Source organism: Theropithecus gelada, chromosome 6, assembly GCF_003255815.1.
Source record: "Theropithecus gelada isolate Dixy chromosome 6, Tgel_1.0, whole genome shotgun sequence".
Lineage (NCBI taxonomy): Eukaryota > Metazoa > Chordata > Mammalia > Primates > Cercopithecidae > Theropithecus > Theropithecus gelada.
In genome coordinates this window covers 71,785,780-71,808,196 of record NC_037673.1, presented here as the reverse complement: position 1 = coordinate 71,808,196, position 22,417 = coordinate 71,785,780, and the positions used below count along the sequence as shown (strand labels likewise).

General features: G+C 43.3%; 1 protein-coding gene across 2 annotated transcripts in view; it reads right to left on the bottom strand.

Moving 5' to 3' along the window:
• Positions 1 to 22,417, bottom strand: part of SV2C (synaptic vesicle glycoprotein 2C) — a 272,270-nt gene that overhangs the window by 22,610 nt on the left and 227,243 nt on the right. The window contains exon 13 of one of the 2 annotated variants that reach the window (XM_025388313.1): positions 5,549 to 5,775. The exons of the other annotated variant lie outside the window; for it this stretch is intronic. Coding sequence (XP_025244098.1) covers positions 5,592 to 5,775 — 184 coding nt within the window. The 3' untranslated portion in view covers positions 5,549 to 5,591. Of the gene's footprint in view, positions 1 to 5,548; positions 5,776 to 22,417 lie in introns of those variants that run through there. 2 annotated transcript variants of the gene reach the window in all.

Sequence of the window (22,417 nt, the reverse complement as noted above, 5' to 3'; positions counted from 1 at the left end):
GTGCAATATCCTGCTGAGATCATGTAAGGGAACAGCTTATGTGTGGTTTCATTTTTCTCATTTTCCAAGAACTAGTTAATAGTCTCTCCAACAAAAACCAGGTAATCAAGGAGCTTTCTCCTCTCATCAAAGGTAATTCCAATGACCAAATAGTTCCTGCACTGCCTGCTGAAGGCTATTATTTATTTTAAAGGTGGAAAAATAACACTTTGTATTTATGTGGTCGGGGGGGCGGGGAGAGTTCATATGTAACGGGGGTCAGTGTGAGGGTGCTTTCTCTCATTCTGTTTTCCTCGCCCTCATTTAAGTCCTCCAAAGCCGTAACTATTGCACACAGCACAGTGTCTCATACCTATCCCATGGGAGGTGCTCAATAAGCATTGACTGGATAATCATATGAAATGACAAGAGATCAGTGAAGACTCGGCTCAGCTCTTTCCCTGCCCAACCATGCTAGCCTTAAGTAAGAGCTGAAACAGACCCATAAACTGTATTCTTGTAACTCAAAGTCCTGGGATTACTAAACTGCGTTTAGGTATGGTTTAAGAAAAACTGAAGGGAGCCCTGGCAATGGCTCTGTGACTGGTTGGTGAGAGACAGGTGACAAGAGGAATGATCAACATTTAGAGCAAAAGAACATCACACGGAGAACTGTTATGCCATACCTGAAACAATGAAGGGACACGCAATACATCCTGGATATATTAACAGTTTTTTTTTTTTTTTTGTCTACATTACACATTACAAGAGAAGCTTTACTTAAAACACATACTTTGCTGAGCAGAAACAAAAACTGTAAGAAACGTATAGTCCACTTCGGAGTTTCCCACTGTGCAGATTTCTTTCTGCTGTTGCAATATGACTGGTGTTTTTAGGTTTAGTAACTGGACAAAGTTTGGCACGATGTGGGGATTAAAGAAAACCTAACATATAGCCAATATGCCCCCTTAACACTATATGCCAGTTATCTCTCTATGGTACCAGGTGAAGGCCAAATTCAGACATTCCTGGTTCCAGAGCCTTTAGTGCTTGAACAGATAAGGTGTATTATTGAAGAAAGAGGTAAAGGCCATTTTGACATCAAACAGAAAAAAATTAGAGAATACCATATTCTATCTATTGATTGGCAGAGGGAATCAGAAGGTATTCCCCTGGACTGCTTTGGAAATGATCCCGGCATTTAGAAAGTCTCTGCTGTGTCCTAATCTCTTTGTTGGAACCTTATCAATGGTATCTTGAACTCTCCCTTCTGTCACTACATTTCTTTTCCCACCTCCCCTTTGATCTCTTAAGGTATCTTGAAAGATAACTAAGCAGTTTTTGGTGAAAACCTGAACTCTGATTTGGTGAGATTTGTCTATTTGCCAATATAGGTAAAATCACTGAAAAACTGTTTCTGAAAGCCTACGTATAATACTTAAGGCCATGTTTCAAGAAAATAATGGAATAAACAGTCAGGAGAGCTGTCAGGTAATATTGCAATTATAGAGTCTTCTAACCTAAGTGTGTTTATCTGGCAGGGCGGGGCCCTTTCCTGTCTGGGCAATGGTAACTTGTCAAACCTGAGATACTACTCAGGATGCTGAGATGCTGGCAGGGCAGACAGCATGGGGACTGTGCTTTCTGGCCTATTCCACGTGGGCTTCCCAAACAACTTCCTACACTCTTTTTATGCTTGTCTATTTCCTATTTTTTCAGTTTATAAACTAAACCTATTTAGTGCTTGTAAAAATGAGTTGAGGCCGCCAGTGGCTCATGACTGTAATCCCAGCACTTTGGGAGGCTGAGGCGGGCCGATCACTTGAGGTCAGGAGTTCGAGACCAGCCTGACCAACATGGTGAAACCCCATCTCTACTAAAACATACAAAAATTAGCTGGGCGTGGTGGCGCATGCATGTGGTCCCAGCTACTTGGGAGGCTGAGGTGGGAGAATCGCTTGAACCCGGGAGGCAGAGTTGCAGAGGTCCTACCACTGCACTCCAGCCTGGGCAACAGAGCAAAACTCCATCAAATTAAAAAAAAAAAAAAAAAAAAAAGGATGAGTTTAGTATAAGAAGGCAGATGACATGAAGCTATTTTCATTACTGTCTTCTAGAATGCTGGAGAGTGGAGAGCAGATTAGTCCCAATCCTTTACTTTGTGCATGGGGAAAGTGAGAACCAGAGATGTTCAAGGACTTACAGTCTCCCCAGCAATATCTGGGTCCCTGTACTGCTCAGTGGTGAAGGTCAGGCTAGGACCCACCTATTGCGTCTCCCAGGTTTGTACTCTGGTGTGAGATGATTCAGGCAGCAGGACTGAATGTGAGTTGGGTGCCTTAAGACCCAATACCTGGGATAGAATGTGGTACATACAGAATTGACAGTTTGAAGCAGTTGTTTGATTTTCCCTACTGAGAAGATTCTGTGATAATAATGGGACTTGGGAGCATTCTGGATTGATTCCAAAGAGCAATAGGGAAATTTTAGTTAGAAAAGGCGGTAAAAATATAGGAGCAAGTGGACTATTTCCTCGGCTTTCATTTTTGCGCAAATTTTCATTTTCCTTCTACTGTAGATGAAATGAGATGCCAGTTGCAGGTTTGGGTGCCAGCAGCCTGCTACACTGATACAGCTGAGACTTTCTGTTTAATATCCTGGCTGTTTCTTAATCTCCAGCTAAATCCAGAGCAAGCTAGACAGGCCACACCACATACTTTGGAAATGATTTGAGCTCACTTAGAAAATCAAGGTGGTGAACAATCTCAAGGAGGCAGGGAAGAGTGCATAAAAGGTGGGAGAGGTGGTGACCAAGAAGGTTTGTGACCACAGACTGTCCAGGAGATTAGAAAACATCCCTCTTAGGCCACCAAGGATGCTTGGATTAGGTAGCAAGTAGACCAAGAACAGTCCTTCTGCAGGGGACATGGATGGGAGGTCTCAAGAAGTAAGGTTTTGCTGGTTTATCCTGTGCTGACTCAACCCAGTGTTCAAATAAAATTCCGAATAACTGTGCTCTGCAGCTTGGGAGATGTTTTATGCATTTAGACCCCAGAGCAGACATTAGAGACATTTTATTTTATTTTATTTTATTTTATTTTTTTGAGACGGAGTCTCGCTCTGTCACCCAGGCTGGAGTGCAGTGGCCGGATCTCAGCTCACTGCAAGCTCCGCCTCCCGGGTTCACGCCATTCTCCTGCCTCAGCCTCCCGAGTAGCTAGGACTACAGGCGCCTGCCACCTCGCCCGGCTAAGTTTTTGTATTTTTAGTAGAGACGGGGTTTCACTGTGTTAGCCAGGATGGTCTCGATCTCCTGACCTCGTGATCCGCCCGTCTCGGCCTCCCAAAGTGCTGGGATTACAGGCTTGAGCCACCGCGCCCGGCAGAGACATTTTAAAAAGTAAAGGTAGTCTAGTAAGCAAAGTGAACTATCACAGAGGACTAGAGATAATGATGTCCACATGCATTTCTATTTTTCTTTTGATGGGTTGATGGAGATGCACTCCTGGCTTTTGCAGTTATCTCTGCACATGCTGCATTCAACTAAAAGATCTACTCAGGTCCCCAAATATCTTTTTTAAGAAGACAAATCAGGAATGGATAGGTGGGAAAATGAGTACATGTGGAAGAAGAAAAACATACAGGGTACTTTCTTGGGTTGTTTGACTGCTGTCTTTGTTCTCCAATAAAATGATGGGAGGCAGAGGTGAGAGAAAGTGGTTTCTTTCCCTGCGCTGTTGGTATCTTTCAAATGCATCTTGTCTAGCCTTCAGTGATTTTTCTTCTTCCTGCCACCTTTGCAGTTTTTGGTTCAGGTTTTCCTGATGTTCTAGCCCTGATCACAGATCCCCAGGGAACCACCCTCTTCCCACTGCCCCCAATACCAGTCTGCCCCCCTCTGCAGACCTGAATTGCTTCAAGGGAAAGTCGATTAATGGCTTATGTTAATGAAAGAAGCTTTTCACTTAGTCTGAGCTCTAGGAGGGATCATTAGGAAGGGGAGGGGGAGGCAGGGGGGCCTCAGGGGAGTTAGGACATCTCTGAATATAATGATTAGTAGAAACAAAAGCTTTCCCTTCCTGGGGGCCCCAAGCTATGGCTTGCCTGAAAATGCCTATAATAAGTAACAAGAAGAAACCTCTAACGAGGCAGTTAAAAAAGGAATATTGTTTAAATATGGGATTTATTCCTGGCTTCTGGTGATTGGCTGCAAGTCTACAAGGAAGGTTCAGATTTCAAAGAAGATGTGTAAAAAGGACGAGCCTGGGGGAAGGGGAGCCCGAGAGGCGAGAAGGTCATGTAGCTGACAGCGGGCCCGTGGGAATGTCCTGGCTGACCTCTTTCTTCCAAGCCCAGGCAGATTCCAGAGGTAAAATGAGCAGCCAAACAACCACAGGAGATGGTCTGTCTGTGAGAAGGCCCCTCAGGAGTGCGGGCAGGCTGTGATTTTACAGCGAGCTAGGAGCGCACTGAGCAGTGGGCCAGCCCTGGGGAAGCCAGAGGGACAAACCCTCTTTGGTGATGCCAGCTGGGAAGCTGAATGTCAACTGCGGGGCAGGTGAGGTGGGGGTCCTGGCGGGCCAGTCCCACAGAAAAGAGGTACCAGAAAGAGGCACCATTTTGTATTTCCAAATGGCTCTAGGTGTGAATTTCTTCCTAATTTGCAATTTACAATTTAGGTATCCACTGGCAATCTCTAGACTAGAGACAGTGTGGGTAAGTGGCCGAATCAGGTAGGCAGACAGTTTTTAAGAAGCAGCTTTCTTTCCTTGAATCTGCTGTCTGGCAAGACCAAGGGCAGCTGAAGGAGTGGGGGTGGTAAATGGAGGCAGAAGCTCTCTCTCCGATCTCTGATTTTCAAACATTCTGAACCACGTGCCACAATCACAGATACTGTTACAGTCCTTTTTCCTCACACTCTTCAGAGGTTTAATTGGGCTTTCTGACAGAAATCTTGCTTATGCAGCTCACTCAGATTTTTGCTGCTAATTGCAGAGCTTTTATTTTTCTTGTCAGCAGAGTCACCTTAATTGTCTTGCCCCAAAGAGCCCCACCCAGCCCTGTTTGGTACCACATGGTTTTCTTTGAAAGGCTCTGCTATAACAGCAAGAATTACTGGGTGTCCTTTTCTAAGTAAACAGGAAATATCACTGTGTCAGAAAAAAAAAAAAAAAAAAAAAAAAGAATCCCTCTTCTCAGCACAAATGCAATAATGTGCCGACTTATATTTCCTGTTAATGTTAAATTAGGAGCAGGATCTATTTCTTACACCAGCCCAGCCTTCTTAGCTTCTAAACTTTCAAGAAGCACAACCCCAGGGAAGCCTGGCTGCCGAGGGCATTTTAGAAATGCTTCCACTGATTTGCGAGAGGCAGTAGCATCACAGTTTGGAAAGATAATAATGCATTAAAACAAAACAAACAAACAAACAAAACCTGTGCAAAATCACAAAGGGGCAAGATGATATGCTTCTAAATTTTAAGTCACAGCAAGTGTTTATGTTCTGATACTTGATCACCTTTCTATATAGGAAAACTCTGAAGCCTTGAGTCAGGAAGGAGAATTGACCCAGGGCAGGAGGAAGAAACGCAGGAAGGATGGCTTTTTTCCCATTACATCAGAACCTGGGTTCGTGTGTCAGGCAGGCGCAGCCCAACGAGTCCTCCACACACGAGCACGGTAGAAGCCAGCAGGATGGGGATTGATTTGGTGATGCTGACCAGAGAGCCGAATATTAAGTTTCCCAAGACGGCTGCTGCCTTGCATAGCGCATTTAAGAAGCCAAAGCCTGTTGCCCTGCAAAGGAAAGAGATATGAACAAGGTTGAGAAAATGCCTTCCACGATTCCAACTTTAGACCAAAAGATCCTAGATTTTCAATGATCTTCACTCAGATTGTGTTGTATATTGGGAGCAAATCAATGCTTGTTAGCAAATCTGGGAGTAGGGAATCCTAGCTGTTGGTATTGTTCCTCCAGCCCTCTGTTGACTTTCTTACCATCGCTCCCATTGACTCCTACTCCGCCTATAAGTCCCAATGTATTGTGAACAGAAAGAGAGAAAAAATTGTACGGAGTATGAAACATCTCTAGTGGTTTAACGTTGTTGGAAGGAGGGGTCTTTTTCATTTTTTTAGAGATTAGGTCTTGCTCTGTTGCCCAGGCTGGAGTGCAGTGGTGTAGTAATTGTTCACTGCAGCCTCAAACTCCTGGGCTCAAGCAATCTTCCCACCTCAGCCTCCTGAGTAGCTAGGACTACAGATGTGTGCCACCATACACAGCTAATTTTTATTTTTATTTTTTGTAGAGATAGGGTCTTGCTATGTTGCCCAGGTGAGTATAGTGGTACAATGATAGCTCACTGCAGCCTCCACCTTGCAGGCTCAAGTGATCCTCCCACCTCAACCTCCTGAGTGGCTACCTGGGACTACAACTGTGTACTGCCATGCTCAGCTAATTTTTATTTTTATTTTTGTAGAGATGGGGAATCCCCCTATGTTGCCCTGGCTGGTCTTGAACTCCTGGGCTTAAGCAATCCTCTTGTCTTGGCCTCCCAAAGTGCTGGGATTACAGGCATGAGCCACTATACCCTTCAGGAAGGCTCTCTTAAATCAAACTTTAATTCTACTCTATCCAAACGCTTCTCTTAGGAACAAAACAGGCATAAAGCACAGTTCATTAGAGAGAGGCAGGTCACCTCTGCTCAGTGTGGAAAAAGCTGGGCCACCTCCTCTTATCCCAGGCAAAGGGTGGAGACAGTGATATAGAAAAATTGAGCAGTTTCTCATCTCTTTACAAGAGTGACTTGTTATTTTGTTTTGTAAATTCCCATGATTTCAGAAACATCTATGTTTAAATGGAAATTTAAATTTCATTCCAAAGTTAAAATGTATGACAGGCTGAGCACGGTGTCTTACACCTGTAATCCCAGAACTTTGGGAGGCTGAGGCTGGAGGATTTCTTGAACCCAGAGAGTTTGAGGCCAGCCTGAGCAACATAGCAAGACCCTGCCTCTATTAAATAAATAAAGAGGAAAAAACTGTTGTAAGTGCAACAATATATTTAGATTTCTTTTACTCCCTATTTAATTAATTTATTTTCATGCTAAGTGTTTTATTTTTTATTTATTTTCTATTTTACTTTCAGTTCTGAGATACATGTGCAGAATGTGCAGGTTTGGTACATAGATATACGTGTGCCATAGTGGTTTGCTGCACCTATTGACCCATCCTCTAAGTTCCCTCCCCTCGCCCCCCACCCTCCAAACAGGCCCTGGTGTGTGTTGTTCCCCTCCCTGTGTCCATGTGTTCTCATTATTCAACTCCCATTTATGAGTGAGAACAATCGGTGTTTGGTTTTCTGTTTCTGTGTTAGTTTGCTGAGGATAACGGCTTCCAGCTTCATCCATGTCCCTGTAAAGGACATTATCTCATTCCTTTTTTATGGCTGCATAGTATTCCATGGTGTATATGTACCACGCTTTCTTTATCCAGTCTATCATTGATAGGCATTTGGGTTGGTTCCAAGTCTTTGCTATTGTAAATAGTGCAGCAATGAACATACATGTGCATATGTCTTTATAGTAGAATGATTTATATTCCTTTGGGTACATACCCAGTAATGGGATTGCTGGGTCAAATGGTATTTCTGGTTCTAGATCCTTGAGGAATTGCCATACTGTCTTCCACAATGGTTGAACTAATTTACATTCGAACCAACAGTGTAAAAGTGTTCCTATTTCTCCACAGCCTCACGAGCATCTATTGTTTCTTGCCTTTTAATAATAGCCATTCTGACTGGCGTGAGATAGTATCTCATTGTGGTTTTGATTTGCATTTCTCTATGATCAGTGATGTTGAGCTTTTTTTCATATGTTTGTTGGCCATGTAAATGTCTTCTTTTGAGAATTATCTGTTCATATCCTTTGCCCACTTTTTGATGAAGTTGTTTGTTTTTTTTTTCTGGTAAATTTGTTTATATTCCTTATAAATTCTGGATATTAGACCTTTGTCAGACGGGTAGATTGCAAAAATTTTCTCCCATTCTGTAGGTTGCCTGTTCACTCTGATAGTTTCTTTTGCTGTGCAGAAGCTCTTTAGTTTAATTACATCCCATTTGTGAATTTTGGCTTTTGTTGCAATTGCTTTTGATGTTTTCATCATGAAGTCTTTGCCCATGCCTATGTCCTGAATGGTATTGCCTAGGTTTTCTTCTAGGGTTTTTATGGTTTTGGGTTTTACATTTAAGTCTTTAATCCATCTTGAGTTAATTTTTGTATAAAGTGTAAGGAAGGGATCCAGTTTCAGTTTTCTAAATATGGCTAGCCAGTTTTCACAGCACCATCTATTGAATAGGATATCTTTTCCCCATCGCTTCTTTTTGTGAGGTTTGTTGAAGATCAGAAGGTTGTAGATGTGTGGTGTTATTTCTGAGGTCTCTGTTCTGTTCCATTGGTCTATATGTCTGTTTTGGTACCAGTACCATGCTGTTTTGGTTACTGTAGCCTTGTAGTATAGTTTGAAGTCAGGTAACATGATGCCTCCAGCTTTGTTCTTTTTGCTTAGGATTGTCTTGGCTATATGGGGTCTTCTTTGATACCATATGAAATTTAAAGTAGCTTTTTCTAATTCTGTGAAGAATGTCAGTGGTAGTTGATGGGAATAGCATTGAATCTATAAATTACTTTGGGCAGTATGGCCATTTCTACAATATTGGTTCTTCCTATCCATGAATATGGAATGTTTTGCCATTTGTTTATATCCTCTCTTATTTCCTTAGGCAGTGGTTTGTAGTTCTCCTTGAAGAGTTCCTCCAAAGCCCTTGTAAGTTGTATTTCCAGGTATTTTATTCTCTTTGTAGCAATTGTGAATGGGAGTTCACTCATGATTTGGCTCTCACTTGTCTATTGTTGGTGTAAAGGAATGTTTCTGATTTTTGCACGTTGATTTTGTATCCTGAGACTTTGCTGAAGTTGCTTACCAGCTTCCTATTTTCTTTTACTAATTAACGTGCTAGGTCTTAAATAAGAAGAGCCCACAGAATTTTCTCAGAAAATTAGGAAGGATGAGATTATATCCCTCGTCTTTCAGATACTACGGAGGTGTATTACTGTGCTATCTTGCCAAGTATTTTTGGTAGCAGGCAGAAACCGAATACTGAGCTGGGGAGCACACCAATGAGCCGATGTAACATTTGGGAAATGAAGTCCAAGAAAATATGACAGAAGAGAATCAATTGTGGGCCTAGGAAGATCTTGTTCACTCTCTTTAAGATATGCAGGTACATAAGTAAGACACATCCCACTTAAGACATTTTTTAAAAAAGAAAAATTTTGTTATCTTTAGTACACATGAACAAGTGATCTTCTAGCAGAAAAATTATTATTATTATTTTTGAGATAGGGTCTCACCCATGTCACTCAGGCTGGAGTGCAGTGGTGGAATCTTGGCTCACTGCAGCCTCGATCTACTGGGCTCAAGGTATCCTTCCACCTGAGCCTCCTGAATAGTTTGGACTAGAGACATGCACCACCATGCCCAGCTAATTATTGTATTTTTTTTGTAGAGATGGGGTTTCATCATGTTGCCCAGGATGGTCTCAAACTCCTGGACTCAACTGATCCTCCTGCCTTGGTCTCCCAAAGTGCTGGGATTACAGGTATGAGCCACCATTTCCAGCTGAAACTTAATTTTGTTCGTGAGCCTGCATATACCACTGACATCATGAGAGAGTATGAATTTCCTTATGACTTTATGCTAGTTTACTGTTTTTTGGCTGTCACTGAGTTAAAGGCACATTGAATACAGGGCAATTTTTGGATACTTTTTTTTTTTTTTTTAAATCCTAAGAGGGAAACTCATAAGCTGCAAAATGCAGCACTTAGTACACATCTTTCTTTGATTGATTTATAAATTTGTAAGTGTGGGTTTTTCTTTGATAAGTCATAACTACTCATCACTACTTGTACTGTACCTAATGATAGTTTCCACAATGTGTGTACTCTTCATAACCGAGATATTTATTGTGGTTATTATCTAACCATCCTCCTTTCTGTACCATGGGAAAGGAATAAACGCTCCTCCCTGAGCTGCACAAATCCAGTCTGTGAGTTAGTGCACAGCCAGTGATTTTGTGGGTTAGATCACACCTAATAAAGGGCAGTAAGCACTGATTTTCTTTTTGGCTAAGACACCTAGAAAGTAGAGTATGCAAGCTCCTGAAGTGAGGCAAAGTTGCCAACTGTTTGGAATGTGGGAAGAGTGTGATGGAATCTCTGACTGAAAGAAGCAAACTTCTTGAGAAGAGGGTAAGCTAATTTCATATTCTTCCTCTTCTTTTTTAAAGCAAGAGACTAGTAATGGCAACAACCACTAAAAACATAAGGAGATTTAATATACTGATAACTACTTTCAAATGAAATTGCTTGAGCCTATCTGTTGGGTACCAAAGAAGACTTAAGTATACTAGAATGACCCCGTCACCACCTCACCCACCTCCATGACTGTCTTTTTGCTATTTTTTAGAAAAACAAATAGATGCTTTTGAGCAGCTTTAGGTTTACAAGAAAAAAAGTGAACAAAAAGTAGAGTTCTCTTATACCCTCAGTTTCCCCTATCAACTTCTTGCTTTGGTATGGTACATTTGTTACAACTGATGAGCCAATATTGATACGTTGTTATTAGCCAAAGTTCAACTTACATTAGGGCTCACTCTTGGTGTTGTACATTCTGTGGGTTTTGACACATGTATAATGCATGTATCCATTATTACAGTATCATGTAGAATAGCTTTACTGCCCCAGAAGTCCTATGCTCCATCTATTCATTCCTCTCTCCCCCAACCCTGAACGATCACCGACCTTTTTACTGTTTCCATAGTTTTGCCTTTTCCAGAACGTCATAGAGTTGAAACCTCACAGTAGGTAGCTTTTTAAAGACTGACTTATTTCACTCAAAAAAAAAAAAAAAAAGACAAGGCTCTTGCTATGTTGCCCAGGCTGGTGTTGAACTCCTGGGCTTAAGCAATCCTCCCACCTCAGCCTCCCAAAGTGCTGGGATTACAGGTATGAGCCACCGCGCCCGGCATTTCACTTCATTAAGCTAACATTTTAGTTTCTAGATTCTAGTGTCATAAATGACCAGATACATTTTGTAGCAGTAAGATAAGCTGTATTCTTCTGGGGAAAATGGCCTGTGTGTATATTGCTGATAAGAAAAAGGAAACCATTTTTCTGTCATGAAGAAGTCTCTCAATGCTTCAATGCTGAAACTGCAGAATGACCCAGATAGGATTTACATCTAGGTTAAAATAACCATATTGTCCCAAGTGACGAACCTCTGGTATAACTCAGAATAGGGTATAAAATGTGGGCAGCTATCTCCTTGTATCACTGAAACTGTACTCGAGGAATGGATGACTTCTGAGATTCCTGGGCAGACTAAAGGCAGATGCGTTAGGAGCATCTGGTATTTGAGGGTTTTGAAAAAGACGATCAACTCCTTACTTTTTAAGAATCTCTGTTTTCATTACCAAGCAAAGGCAGTTATTTAGATGAAAATCTGGTGTGGATGCAAAGCACACAGCCTCCGTAAATTAATGTCGGCATTCAAGAAAACGTGACTACCCTCTCCTTGGAAAAGTAAATTCTTCTTTCAAATATTTGCAGCTGAAGGGTGTAATTTTTCTTTTTTTTTCTTTCCTTCTTTTTTTTTTTTTTTTTTTTTTTTTTTTTTTTTTTTTTTTTCTGAGACGGAGTCTCGCTCTGTCACCCAGGCTGGAGTGCGGTGGCACAATCATGGCTCACTGCAGCCTCGGCTTCCTGGGCTTAGGTGATTTTCCCACCTCAGCCTCTTGGTAGCTGGGACTAAAAGCTTGCACTGCCACACCCGGGCAATTTTTTGTAGAGATGAGTTTCACCATGTTGCCCAGGCTGTTCTCGAACTCCTGAGCCCAAGTAATCTGCCTGCTTCAGCCTCCCAAAGGACTGGGATTACAGGCGTGAGCCACCACACCCAGCTGGGCATGATTTTTCAATGCAACAGAAACACAGCTATGTTAGAAAACAATTCACAAAGTGACTCTCCCTTGGGGTTATCTGTTTATAAAATAAACAGGCTTTTAGTTCATTTACTTTCTGTTCTTACTTAAAGGAAACAGTATTGCTTCTGCAGACACCCAAAATAAGAGTCACCTTGTGCTCATAAAGTCCTTTGAGGGTGGGGAGCTCAGAGCTTGCAGAACCCAGACTTGCTGACTTCTCAGCTGTAGAATGAACTAATGCACTATTTTTCAGATCAAATATGTTTTCATGCCTTCTCTTAAATAACAAGCACTGAAGGGAAAGAATGAAATGATCTAGTGTCATTCTATTGCTCCATCCTTTGCTCCTCATCTCTTCAGCCAGAAGCCTTTGCTCTCAATTTGTACTCAATCTACTTATTTAAAATTTTAAAATATAAATTATTTCCCCTAAAAGTACCCTGTGACTGCAGCTGCCTTGTTGCTCATTCCATTAAGGTGGCTCTCCTCCCTGCATCATAAACTTCCTTGGTCTGAGACACATGTGCTGGTATACAGAACTGGTTTGCAGCAGCACTTAGACTCAGCTGATGCGGATGTGGCCACCTCTGCAGTTGGACAGTGGCTCCTTCTCTGGGGCCTTCATGATTTATTGTGTACTAGTTTATTTATATTGTTTCATGCTGTTTTTTTCTTTCTTTCTTTTTGAGATGGATTCTAACGCTATTGCCCAGGCTGGCGTGCAGTGGCATGATCTTGGCTCACTGCCTCCCAGGTTCAAATGATTCTCCTGCCTCAGCCTCCCTCAGTAGCTGGGATTACGGGTGCGCACCACCATGCCTGGCTAATTTTTGTGTTTTTAGTAGAGACAGGGTTTCACCATGTTGGCCAGGCTGGTCTCGAACTCCTGACCTCATGATCTGCCCTCCTCGGCCTCCTAAAGTGCTGGGATTACAGGTGTGAGCCACCGCGTCTGACCCATTTTATGTTTTAATTGGTGGTGGGGAAAAGAAAACTACTGGCTCCATTCTGGATCAAATGAGGATAATTTTTGTCATCACATCCAGCATCTTTGTGGATTTTTCTGTCTTTAATGCAGGGCCAGATTTTTTTTTTTTTTTTTTGAGGCTCCTAGGAAGAAGAAAAGGACATTGAAAAATGGTGGCACTTAGGGCAGTGCCTGGCATGTGGTCGGCACCATGTGACTATTAGCCATTGTTTAAACACTGGCTGAATATCTACCCCACCAACTGATGAGATTATTAGAAAAGAACAATTAAGTGCCACATTTTTTGAGACAGGGCCTTGCTCTGTTGCCCAGGCTGGAGTGCAGTGGTGCAATCATAGCTCTCTGCAGCCTTGACCTTCCCCAAGCGATCCTCCCTCTTCAGCCTCCTGAGTAGCTAGGATCACAGGTGTGTGCCAGCAAGCTCAAATAGTTTTTTCATTTTTTGTAGAGATGGGGTACCCAATATGTTTCCCAGGTTGGTTTCCAACTCCTAGGTTCAAGTGATTCTCCCACCTTAGCCTCCCAAAGTGTTGGGATTACAGGCATGAGCCACAGCACCTAGCCTAAGTGTACATTTTGAAAAGGACTGAAATGGTGTAGATCCAGACTTAGCTCATAGAATTCACCTTTTATGGGCGGGCGCGGTGGCTCAAGCCTGTAATTCCAGCACTTTGGGAGGCCAAGAGGGGCGGATCACGAGGGCAGGAGACCGAGACCATCCTGGCTAACACGGTGAAACCCCGTCTTTACTTAAAAATACAAAAAACTAGCCAGGCGAGGTGGCGGGCGTCTGTAGTCCCAGTTACTTGGGAGGCTGAGGCAGGAGAATGGTGGGAAAATGTACCTGTTATAGGGTAAAAGTGTGTGTGTGGGGTGGTTCTTTTTGTCTAGTCTAAATTTTTGGAAATAAGCCTTTTCTGGACAACTCAGTTAAATAATTGGTAGAAGTTACAAGAGGGATACTCAAGACTCAGCATGGGACATTTTGAAAAGTACAGGCAGTCCTTAAATCAAGAGGACATTGTGATCTGAAGATTCTTCTGGAAGTTGGTTATTTGAAATACACAATGAATTTCATTTATCTTAGAGAAAAAATATTAAAAATAATGGCTAGGTCATCAGGTTATCCTAAAAGAACTTTTGTAACACTGAATCCATCTAAGCTATCATACCACAATGCTAAGAGTACAAGAAACCCTTAAATATTTGTCTAATAAGCAGATTTGTCCTTAATACACTCCTAATTTACATATTCTTCTCTGCATTTTTTCATATTCATATAATCATTCCTTAAATATCTGCGAAGTGTCAAACACTGCACTAAGCTCCAGAGACCCCAAAATTAATAAGATGAAACCTCCATTTGCGCTAAGATGGGTGACACGAGATCACGGTAACATACGTGCTAAGTGCAATGTTAAAGATACCCACAAAGTATTATGGGGGCAGGAGAACAGAAAGTGATATCGAGCTGAGGGTAGTGGCAGTTGAAGGAAAGCTGCTCAGGGTGAGTGGACAAGACTCGGATTGGGCTTAAAGGAATAGTAGGAGCTTGCCAGGGGTAGGATGGCATGTGGATGGGGTGTTCTCTGTCTCTCCCAGTACTCTCACATCTCCCTAACTTCCCTCATGGTACCCACTCAGGTTTGCCTTAGACACACCCCTAAAGGCTTCTTGAGGGCTAAATGGCTTACATCCCACCAGCCCCTACATAAATTTCCTGCTCCCAAGCAGTTGTTTTCAACCTAGGATTAGGATAGCAATCTGATTGAACCAAAGTGCATGGACACGTATAACCATGCCCTCGCCTAATGGTGCTTAAGCCTGGGTGCATAAGGATCACCTGGAGGAGCTTTCAAACCATAGCGATGTGTTCAATACTGATGCCTAGGGCCACATGCACAGAGATCTGAATTTATTGCTCTACTGGGGCCCAAGCATTAGTATTTTTTAGAAGCTCCATGTGACATGAATGTGTATCCAGGGTTGAGAATCCTGCTGTCTTCCCAGGGATGTCTGCATTCTTTGAATTGATGTGGGTTTCATATACAAAGGAAATGATAAAAGCAAAACATCTACTCCACCTTTCTCACAAATGGTTTTCATTTCTGAATTCCCTTTAGTGTACTTCCAATCATATAAATCACAGGAAATCAGAGGATTTAGACAATTTTGCTTTCTGCTTTTTTTTCCCATTTATATTACTGTTTTCTCATGTGGATGTTTTGTTTAAAATGAAATGATTTATTTAGCATGGAACCCTTATTCTTGTAAACATGCCATTGGCTAATGGGAGCTTTCCAAATTCGGGGTAACATAAATGATACTGCAATTAACACCTTCACATATATGACTTGCTTCCTTTGTGTGTGTTCATTAGGGAATATCAAGCAGCATAAAACATCCAAGGGAAAGTGTTTATGATGTGATGCAGGGGATACTGAGGCCAGCAAAGTAAGTTGTGCACACTGGAGAGGAGAGAGAGAGGGATCCTGCTTAGGCTCTTATTAAACTCCCCTGTTTACTCTGCTTCTCATAGCACAGAGCTTAATTCATTTCACCAGAGGCAGCTTCTCACCTAACCTGAATTGTTTCCTTCTCTTCCAACTCTTACTCAGTTGCCTCAACTTGATTGCCTCTACGCTATCCTTCCCACTCCCCTCCAAGGGCTGGTTTATACCAATCGTGCACATCTCCTTGTCCAGAATTAGCCTTGTTTAGGTCCAGGTCACCTCTGGGGGAGTGCAGCCAGATAGCCTTTGTAGTCACTCAGCACTACCTCTTCTCAGAACCGGAGCAGATGCCTATGATACTTATTAAACGAAAGGCCGAGCTAACAAATTTCCTGAGATCTTCCAAATATGTTGGAAGTAGACTTTTGTAATAGACATTTTAATGGAAATTAGTTGGGTCATATTTGTTTTTTTGATGCCAGACTATCATATTGCTTTTTTTCCAGAGGGAAAAAAAATGAATTTCATATTCTTAAGTCAGAAAATACTGAATTCAATTGTTTTCTAATCTTCAAAGAAAGAGAAAAACCTATCTTACCCTAGTATGTATTGTCTGTGTGTGTGTGTGTGTGCGCGCGCGCGCATTCGTGTGCCTGGTTATGCTCCTTAATGAGGGCAAGATGGCATCCTGCACCCCTTCGAGCAGGGCCCTCCTTACACCCAAGTGGAGAAGGACTCACCTACAAGTTGTGGGCTGAGAGGAATCCTTGGGCCCCAAGTAGCCCTTTATCTCCCTCCCATCTCCACCACCATCAAGGGGCTTTCAACTGCTTATTCCTGTTGAAATCAGATATTCTGGGAAGGTAATAACGGGAGTCTTTATGTCTTGTTTATCTGATTAACCTAGCTAGAGAGTGAGGGCCTGGCCCAGGGTAAATAATGATAGAATGAATGAGCACCCCTTGGAGTTCATCTATGGCCAAGGTCACGAACATGGCTGTGCATCCCAACAGCCAGGTGAGCTGCTTGAAAATAGATCCCCACACCTACTGGGAGGGGAGGTAGACATGTCTGTGCTGGGAGCAGCACCACTGAGTCAGACATCTGGGTTTGAGGCTAAGTGATCCAGGACAAGTTACTTCCCCTCTCTGTGCTGCATTTTCCACACCTGAACATGGGGTAAGAATACCTACTCTTATAGGATTGGGATGAGAATTAAGTAAGTTGAGATCATTTAAAATTTCCAGCATAGTGCCCGACCTACCCTCCACTGCACAGATGAGGAAACCAAGGCTCAGAAGGGTGAAAGAGCTTTTCCAAATTATCCAGCTATTTTTCTGGCAGTGACTGCACCTGAATTCAGTGACTCCTAGATCAGTGCTTTCCTCCACTCTGTTGATGAAGTAGAGGGAGAGGAGGAGGTGGATCTCTGATAGGCAATGCTTTATGAGGAACGGGGAGCTGACAGCTGAAGGATCAGGAGGACTCAGGCTGTGATGGAAGAAGTGGAGAGGGACCCAAAGGACAGGAGAGAGAGGACTGAAGACCAGTGCTCCCTCCATTACACTGCTCTAAATTCTCACACTGGAGAGTGGGAAGGCTGGACCCCATACCGGGAGGAAAACTACCATCCATAGCCCTCTCCTCTCCTCTCCTCTCCTCTCCTCTCCTCTTTTTTGAGACAGAGTCTCGCTGTGTCGCCCAGGCTGGAGTGCAGTGGCGCAATCTCAGCTCACTACAAGCTCCGCCTCCCAGGTTCGTGCTATTCTCCTGCCTCAGCCTCCCAAGTAGCTGGGACTACAAGTGCCTGCCACCACGCCCGGCTAATTTTTTTGTATATTTACTAGAGACAGAGTTTCACCGTGTTAGTCAGGATGGTCTCGATCTCTTGACCTCGTGATCCGCCCACCTCAGCCTCCCAAAGTGCTGGGATTATAGGCGTGAGCCACTATGCCTGGCCCAAATTAATTTTCAAATGCATATTTCATTCATTCATTCATTCACCAAGAGTTATGGCAGTAAATAAGGAAGACGATGTCCTGCCCTCAAGGAGCTAACATCCTAGTGAGCTAAACAAGTAAACATGCATCCTAACATCCTCTCATCATAAGTTCTGGGTGATAATTTGCTTTAAGTACTTCAGTATAAACAATATGACAGAGAAATTATCTCTAATGCATACCCATATAATTTATTTATTTATTTATTTTTTATTCATTCATTTATTTATTTTTTGAGACAGAGTCTCGCTCTGTCACCCAGGCTGGAGTGCAGTGGTGCGATCTTGGCTCACTGCAAGCTCCGCCTCCTGGGTTCACACCATTCTCCTGCCTCAGCCTCCCAAGTAGCTGGGACTACAGGCACCTGCCACCACGCCTGGCTAATTTTTCGTATTTTCAGTAGAGACACGGTTTCACCGTGTTAGCCAGGATGATCTTGTTCTCCTGACCTCATGATCCACCTGCCTCAGCCTCCCAAAGTGTTGAGATTATAGGTGTGAGCCATCGCGCCCGGCCGCATACCTATATAATTTAAAGCACATGAATCAAGAATCAACAGGCCAGTGATGGTTACTTAATGCTTTAAAGATCATTTTATAAATCTGCATGAGAAGGTTTGTTAATAACAATGGAGACGATTTTTTCACTGGTGATGTGAGTGCTGTTCTGTATAAGCAACGACTGGAAAGAATGTTCTGCCCTTAGCCTAATGAACATACAAGCGTCCTCCAAGTCCCGCACCCTCAAGTTGGTGAAATGGCACTCCTGGTCTAGACTCCAGATTCTAGAGCCCCCTTATCCTGCAACCCTCAATTAAAGGGGGATTCCCTTGTTTGGCTGGCTCACAAGTCTGGTGGCCCTGCTGTCAGCATATCAGCACATGGTCCTTTCATGCGAGGGCTTGCTCAGTACCCACGGACAGCGAGATGGATTTCCTTGGAACTCAAAAACAGAATTTATGACTGTTTTTGTGCCTGTACATTTGGCAGGATTTGCTTCCATTATAATACATTGCCTGGTGGCAAGGTTGTGGGAGGAGGAAGCATGTATTCCCCACCCCCTCACTCTCTACTTCTAACTACCAGAGACAAAAAGAATCTGACGTTTGCTGGATAGCCAAAGCATAAACATACATAATATAATGATAAGGCGTATAAAGAAAAGTCAAGCAGAGCAAAGGGCCAGGGATGGAGTGGATTACATAGGTTGGTTAGTTGCGATAGCTGAAAGATTCCCTGTACCAAAACCTTCACAAATAAGTGAGATATTCATCTTTATATTAGATGTAGAATGTATTCAAGAAAGAATGAACGAAACTGCCATTATAGAATACCAGATGATGATAGTGAAGAGAATTCTAGAGCTAGAAAGGCCGTGAGATACTATTTATTTCATTCTCCTCATTTAAATCTCAAATAATCCAGGCCCAGTTATGCTGAGTGGTCTCCTGGAGGTCACACAGCTGGTCAGTAAGCGATCCAAGATGACAGACCTTCAGGACTGAAGAATGGGGAGGAAACAAGAGAACTCTATCAAAACAAGGACAGTCCTAAGTGAAGGGCTTGGGTCGCTTAATTCTTGGAAAATGTTTTGATTTTAGCTCATCAAGGAAGAGACCAATCCCACTGCACTGGGTGAAGGCAGCAGCTGCCCAGGACTCTCAGGGATTGGCAGGTGTGAACAATCAGATCCTCAAATTCTTTCTGAGGTCATGTCTGAAACTGTGCATGCATTAAGTGGGAAAGAAAAAGGAATAAGGTAGGCAGAGAAAGGCAGGAACATGTGGCCAAAGGACACCACGAGACAGTCTTGCCTGGCTCTGGGAGTCTGTGCAGAGTTGGAGGATGGCCCTGAGAGCTTGGGCTGTATCTCACAAGGTGTGCGCTCCCGGCCCCGAGCTCCATGGAGGAGGGGTAAAAATGCCCTGATGGCCGGGTATGGTGGCTCACGTCTGTAATCCCGGCAACTTGGGAGGCCGAGGCCTGCAGATCACTTGGGTCAGGAGTACGAGACCAGCCTAGCCGCCATGGTGAAACCCTGTCTCTACTAAAAAAACAAAAATTAGCTGGGCGTGGTGGCGGGCGCCTGTAATCCCAGCTACTCGGGAGGCTGAGGCATGAGAATCACTTGAATCTGGGAAGTAGAGGTTGCAGTGAGTGGAGATTGTGTCTTTGTACTCCAGCCTGGGTGACAGAGTGAGATCCTTTCTCAAAAAAAAACAAAAAACAAAAAACCAAAAAGTGGCCCCTGAGCCATAAGCACACAGGAGGTGTGACCAGGGGACTTGGCCACAGCCACATGGTGGCAGGAGAAAGTCAACACCTGGACGCAGAAAAACATGAAGGCCAAAACCTAGAACCGGAATGAGCTAGAACAAGGCCTACACCGCGTGAGCTACATTTATGACTTTTGAGAGGTTTACAACTTTCACAAAGGAGGGAGAGAAAAATAGGGACCATGATGGATGGGGAAAAAAAATCCATTTCAACCTGTCATTACATATACTTTCCTTTTGAAGATTTCAAAAGATGAGGGAAAATTGACTTAGTTAGTTAGGGTATTGAGGGGAGCTCATCAGCACAGATTAAACCCAAAAAATGAAATGCATCTTCTGTTGGTGTTCTCAGTTCTACCGCAAAGAGGGTTGAAAGTAATTTTGCTGGTGGCAGGGACTGGGGACGGAGAAATGAGGGAAAAGGAAGCTCCCCCACACCAGTATGTTAGATGGTTGGGGCTTCCTTTCAGATTTACGGCAAGCTGGAAAATCCGTTCTATGTCTGGCTCATGTCACATTCATATTTCGTGTCTGTTAGAAGAATCTCACGCCACATCAGTTGCCTGTGATCTATATTAAATATAATAGGCTCTCTGCTTATCTTTGACACAGCTGAGGGGCTGACGTAGAAATTGTCAAAAGACTATACAATGACTTATATATTCAATAATGGCTCAAACTTCAAAGGTCTATCTTTTGCCCTGCTCTTCATTTCTTTCCTCATAATACTTCTCAAAGCAATCTTGTCTTTCCAGCCTCACAATCAGGGACAAATTCCTGACTGCAACATTTGCTCTTCCATCTTCCCACTTCACCTCACTCATCCCTGCAGAAGCACAAGTATTCCTCGCTCCTTCTAGGCCACTTCTAAGAATTAAGAGCCTTGCGGGGAAGGGTACTGCATCGACCACTGCATCTCAATCATTGTGGCAGATGTACCAGAGCACTGGGAAGTTGGCCTTGGCAAGAATCTCAAGCTACTACTACAGAGTTGGGAAGAAGTTTTAGGATCAAGATAGAGGTGATTGGCCGAGGTGAGTGCATGAGCAGAGAGGTGCCTTCAACTTCCACTGCGGACAGTTCTGACATCTTGCCTCTACCTGAGGCGAGTTCTAGCCCCGGGCAAGTCAGTCAAATGAATGTTATTGAGAACCAGCTGCAAACGATTACTGCCCTACTGTCCTAAGCACAGAGTTTACAGGGAAGTCTAACTTGCAAAGCCTTCTCTCAATGTCACACACCATTTTTGAAGATCAAGACATCTCTTTATTACTTTGACCACTTGCTTCCAGGCTAGTTTTTTTTGTATTCCACTCTGCCAGCCTGAGTTTCTAGCTCATTGAACTCTTGTCTCCTGGCCTGGTATCCTAACTCTGGTGACTGTTATTTCTTAGTCCAGATCTGTTACCTCTGGATTTTCTTACCTTGATGGATTTACCCCCAGACCCCAACTCTTGCCTCTCAGACATGTTATGTCTATGGAGGACTTTGTTTTCTGTTTCCTTTGACTTGAACTATTCCAGGCCTCTCTCTTAGACATGTTTTCAGAATCTAACCACTTTCTCACCACCTCCATTGGCACCCTTATCTCTTGCTACAATTCTTGCAGTGGTCTTCATAAGTCAGTTCATGTCACTCATCTGCCCCAAACCCTCCATTGGATTTCATTTTACTCAGCAAGAAGACCAAAGCCCTTTTAGTGTCCACTCTGACCCCATGGCTTCTTACCCTCCACCTTGGTCATTCTGCTCCAGCCAGACAAGCTTTGCCTCTCTTCCAACTGGTCTCTCACACGCCTGCCTCAGGACCTTTGCACCGGCTGTTGCCTCTGCTGTGAATGCACTCTCCCCAGATATCTGCCTGGGTCTTTGCTCAAATGTCACCTTTACAGTCACATCCCCCTAGACCATCCTATTTCAGTTGTAACTCTCCTTACCCCAGCATTCTCTATGCCCCATGCAGCTTTATTTTCCTCTATAGCACTTAACACCATCTAATATACTACATCTACTTTACTTATCTGTTTATTGACTGTCTTCCCCAAACTATTATAAGCTCTATTGGCTGGGAATGGTGGCTCACACCTGTAATCCCAGCACTTTGGGAGGCCAAGGTGGGAGGATCACCTGAGGTCAGGAGTTTGAGACCAGCCTGACCAACATGGAGAAACCGTGTCTCTACTAAAAAAAATACGCAATTAGCTGGGCGTGGTGGCACATGCCTGTAAGCCCAGCTACTTGGGAGGCTGAGGTGGGAGAATCACTTGAACCAGGGAGGCAGAGGCTGTGGTGAGCTGAGATCTCACCATTGCACTCTAGCCTGGGCAACAAGAGGGAAACTCTGTCATAAAAACGAAATACAAAAAATAAACAAACAAACAAACAAAAAAAGAATATAAGTTCGATCAAGGCAAAACTTTGTTTTGTTCACTGCTGTCTCCCAATGACTAGAATAGTTCCTGGCACATGATAACATTCCATAAACATTTTTTTGAATGAATTAGTGAATGACCTCTCTATCCCCAGCTCAGGTATCTTTCTGGCATCCAAGCAAAAATATTCAAATGCTGATCGGACAGCCCCAGGTTGATGTAAAAACTCAACATGTCCAAAATGGAACTTATTACCTTCTTGACCACAGCCCAGACCCACTGTCCCTCATGTGTCTCAGCCTCAAAATGCCATC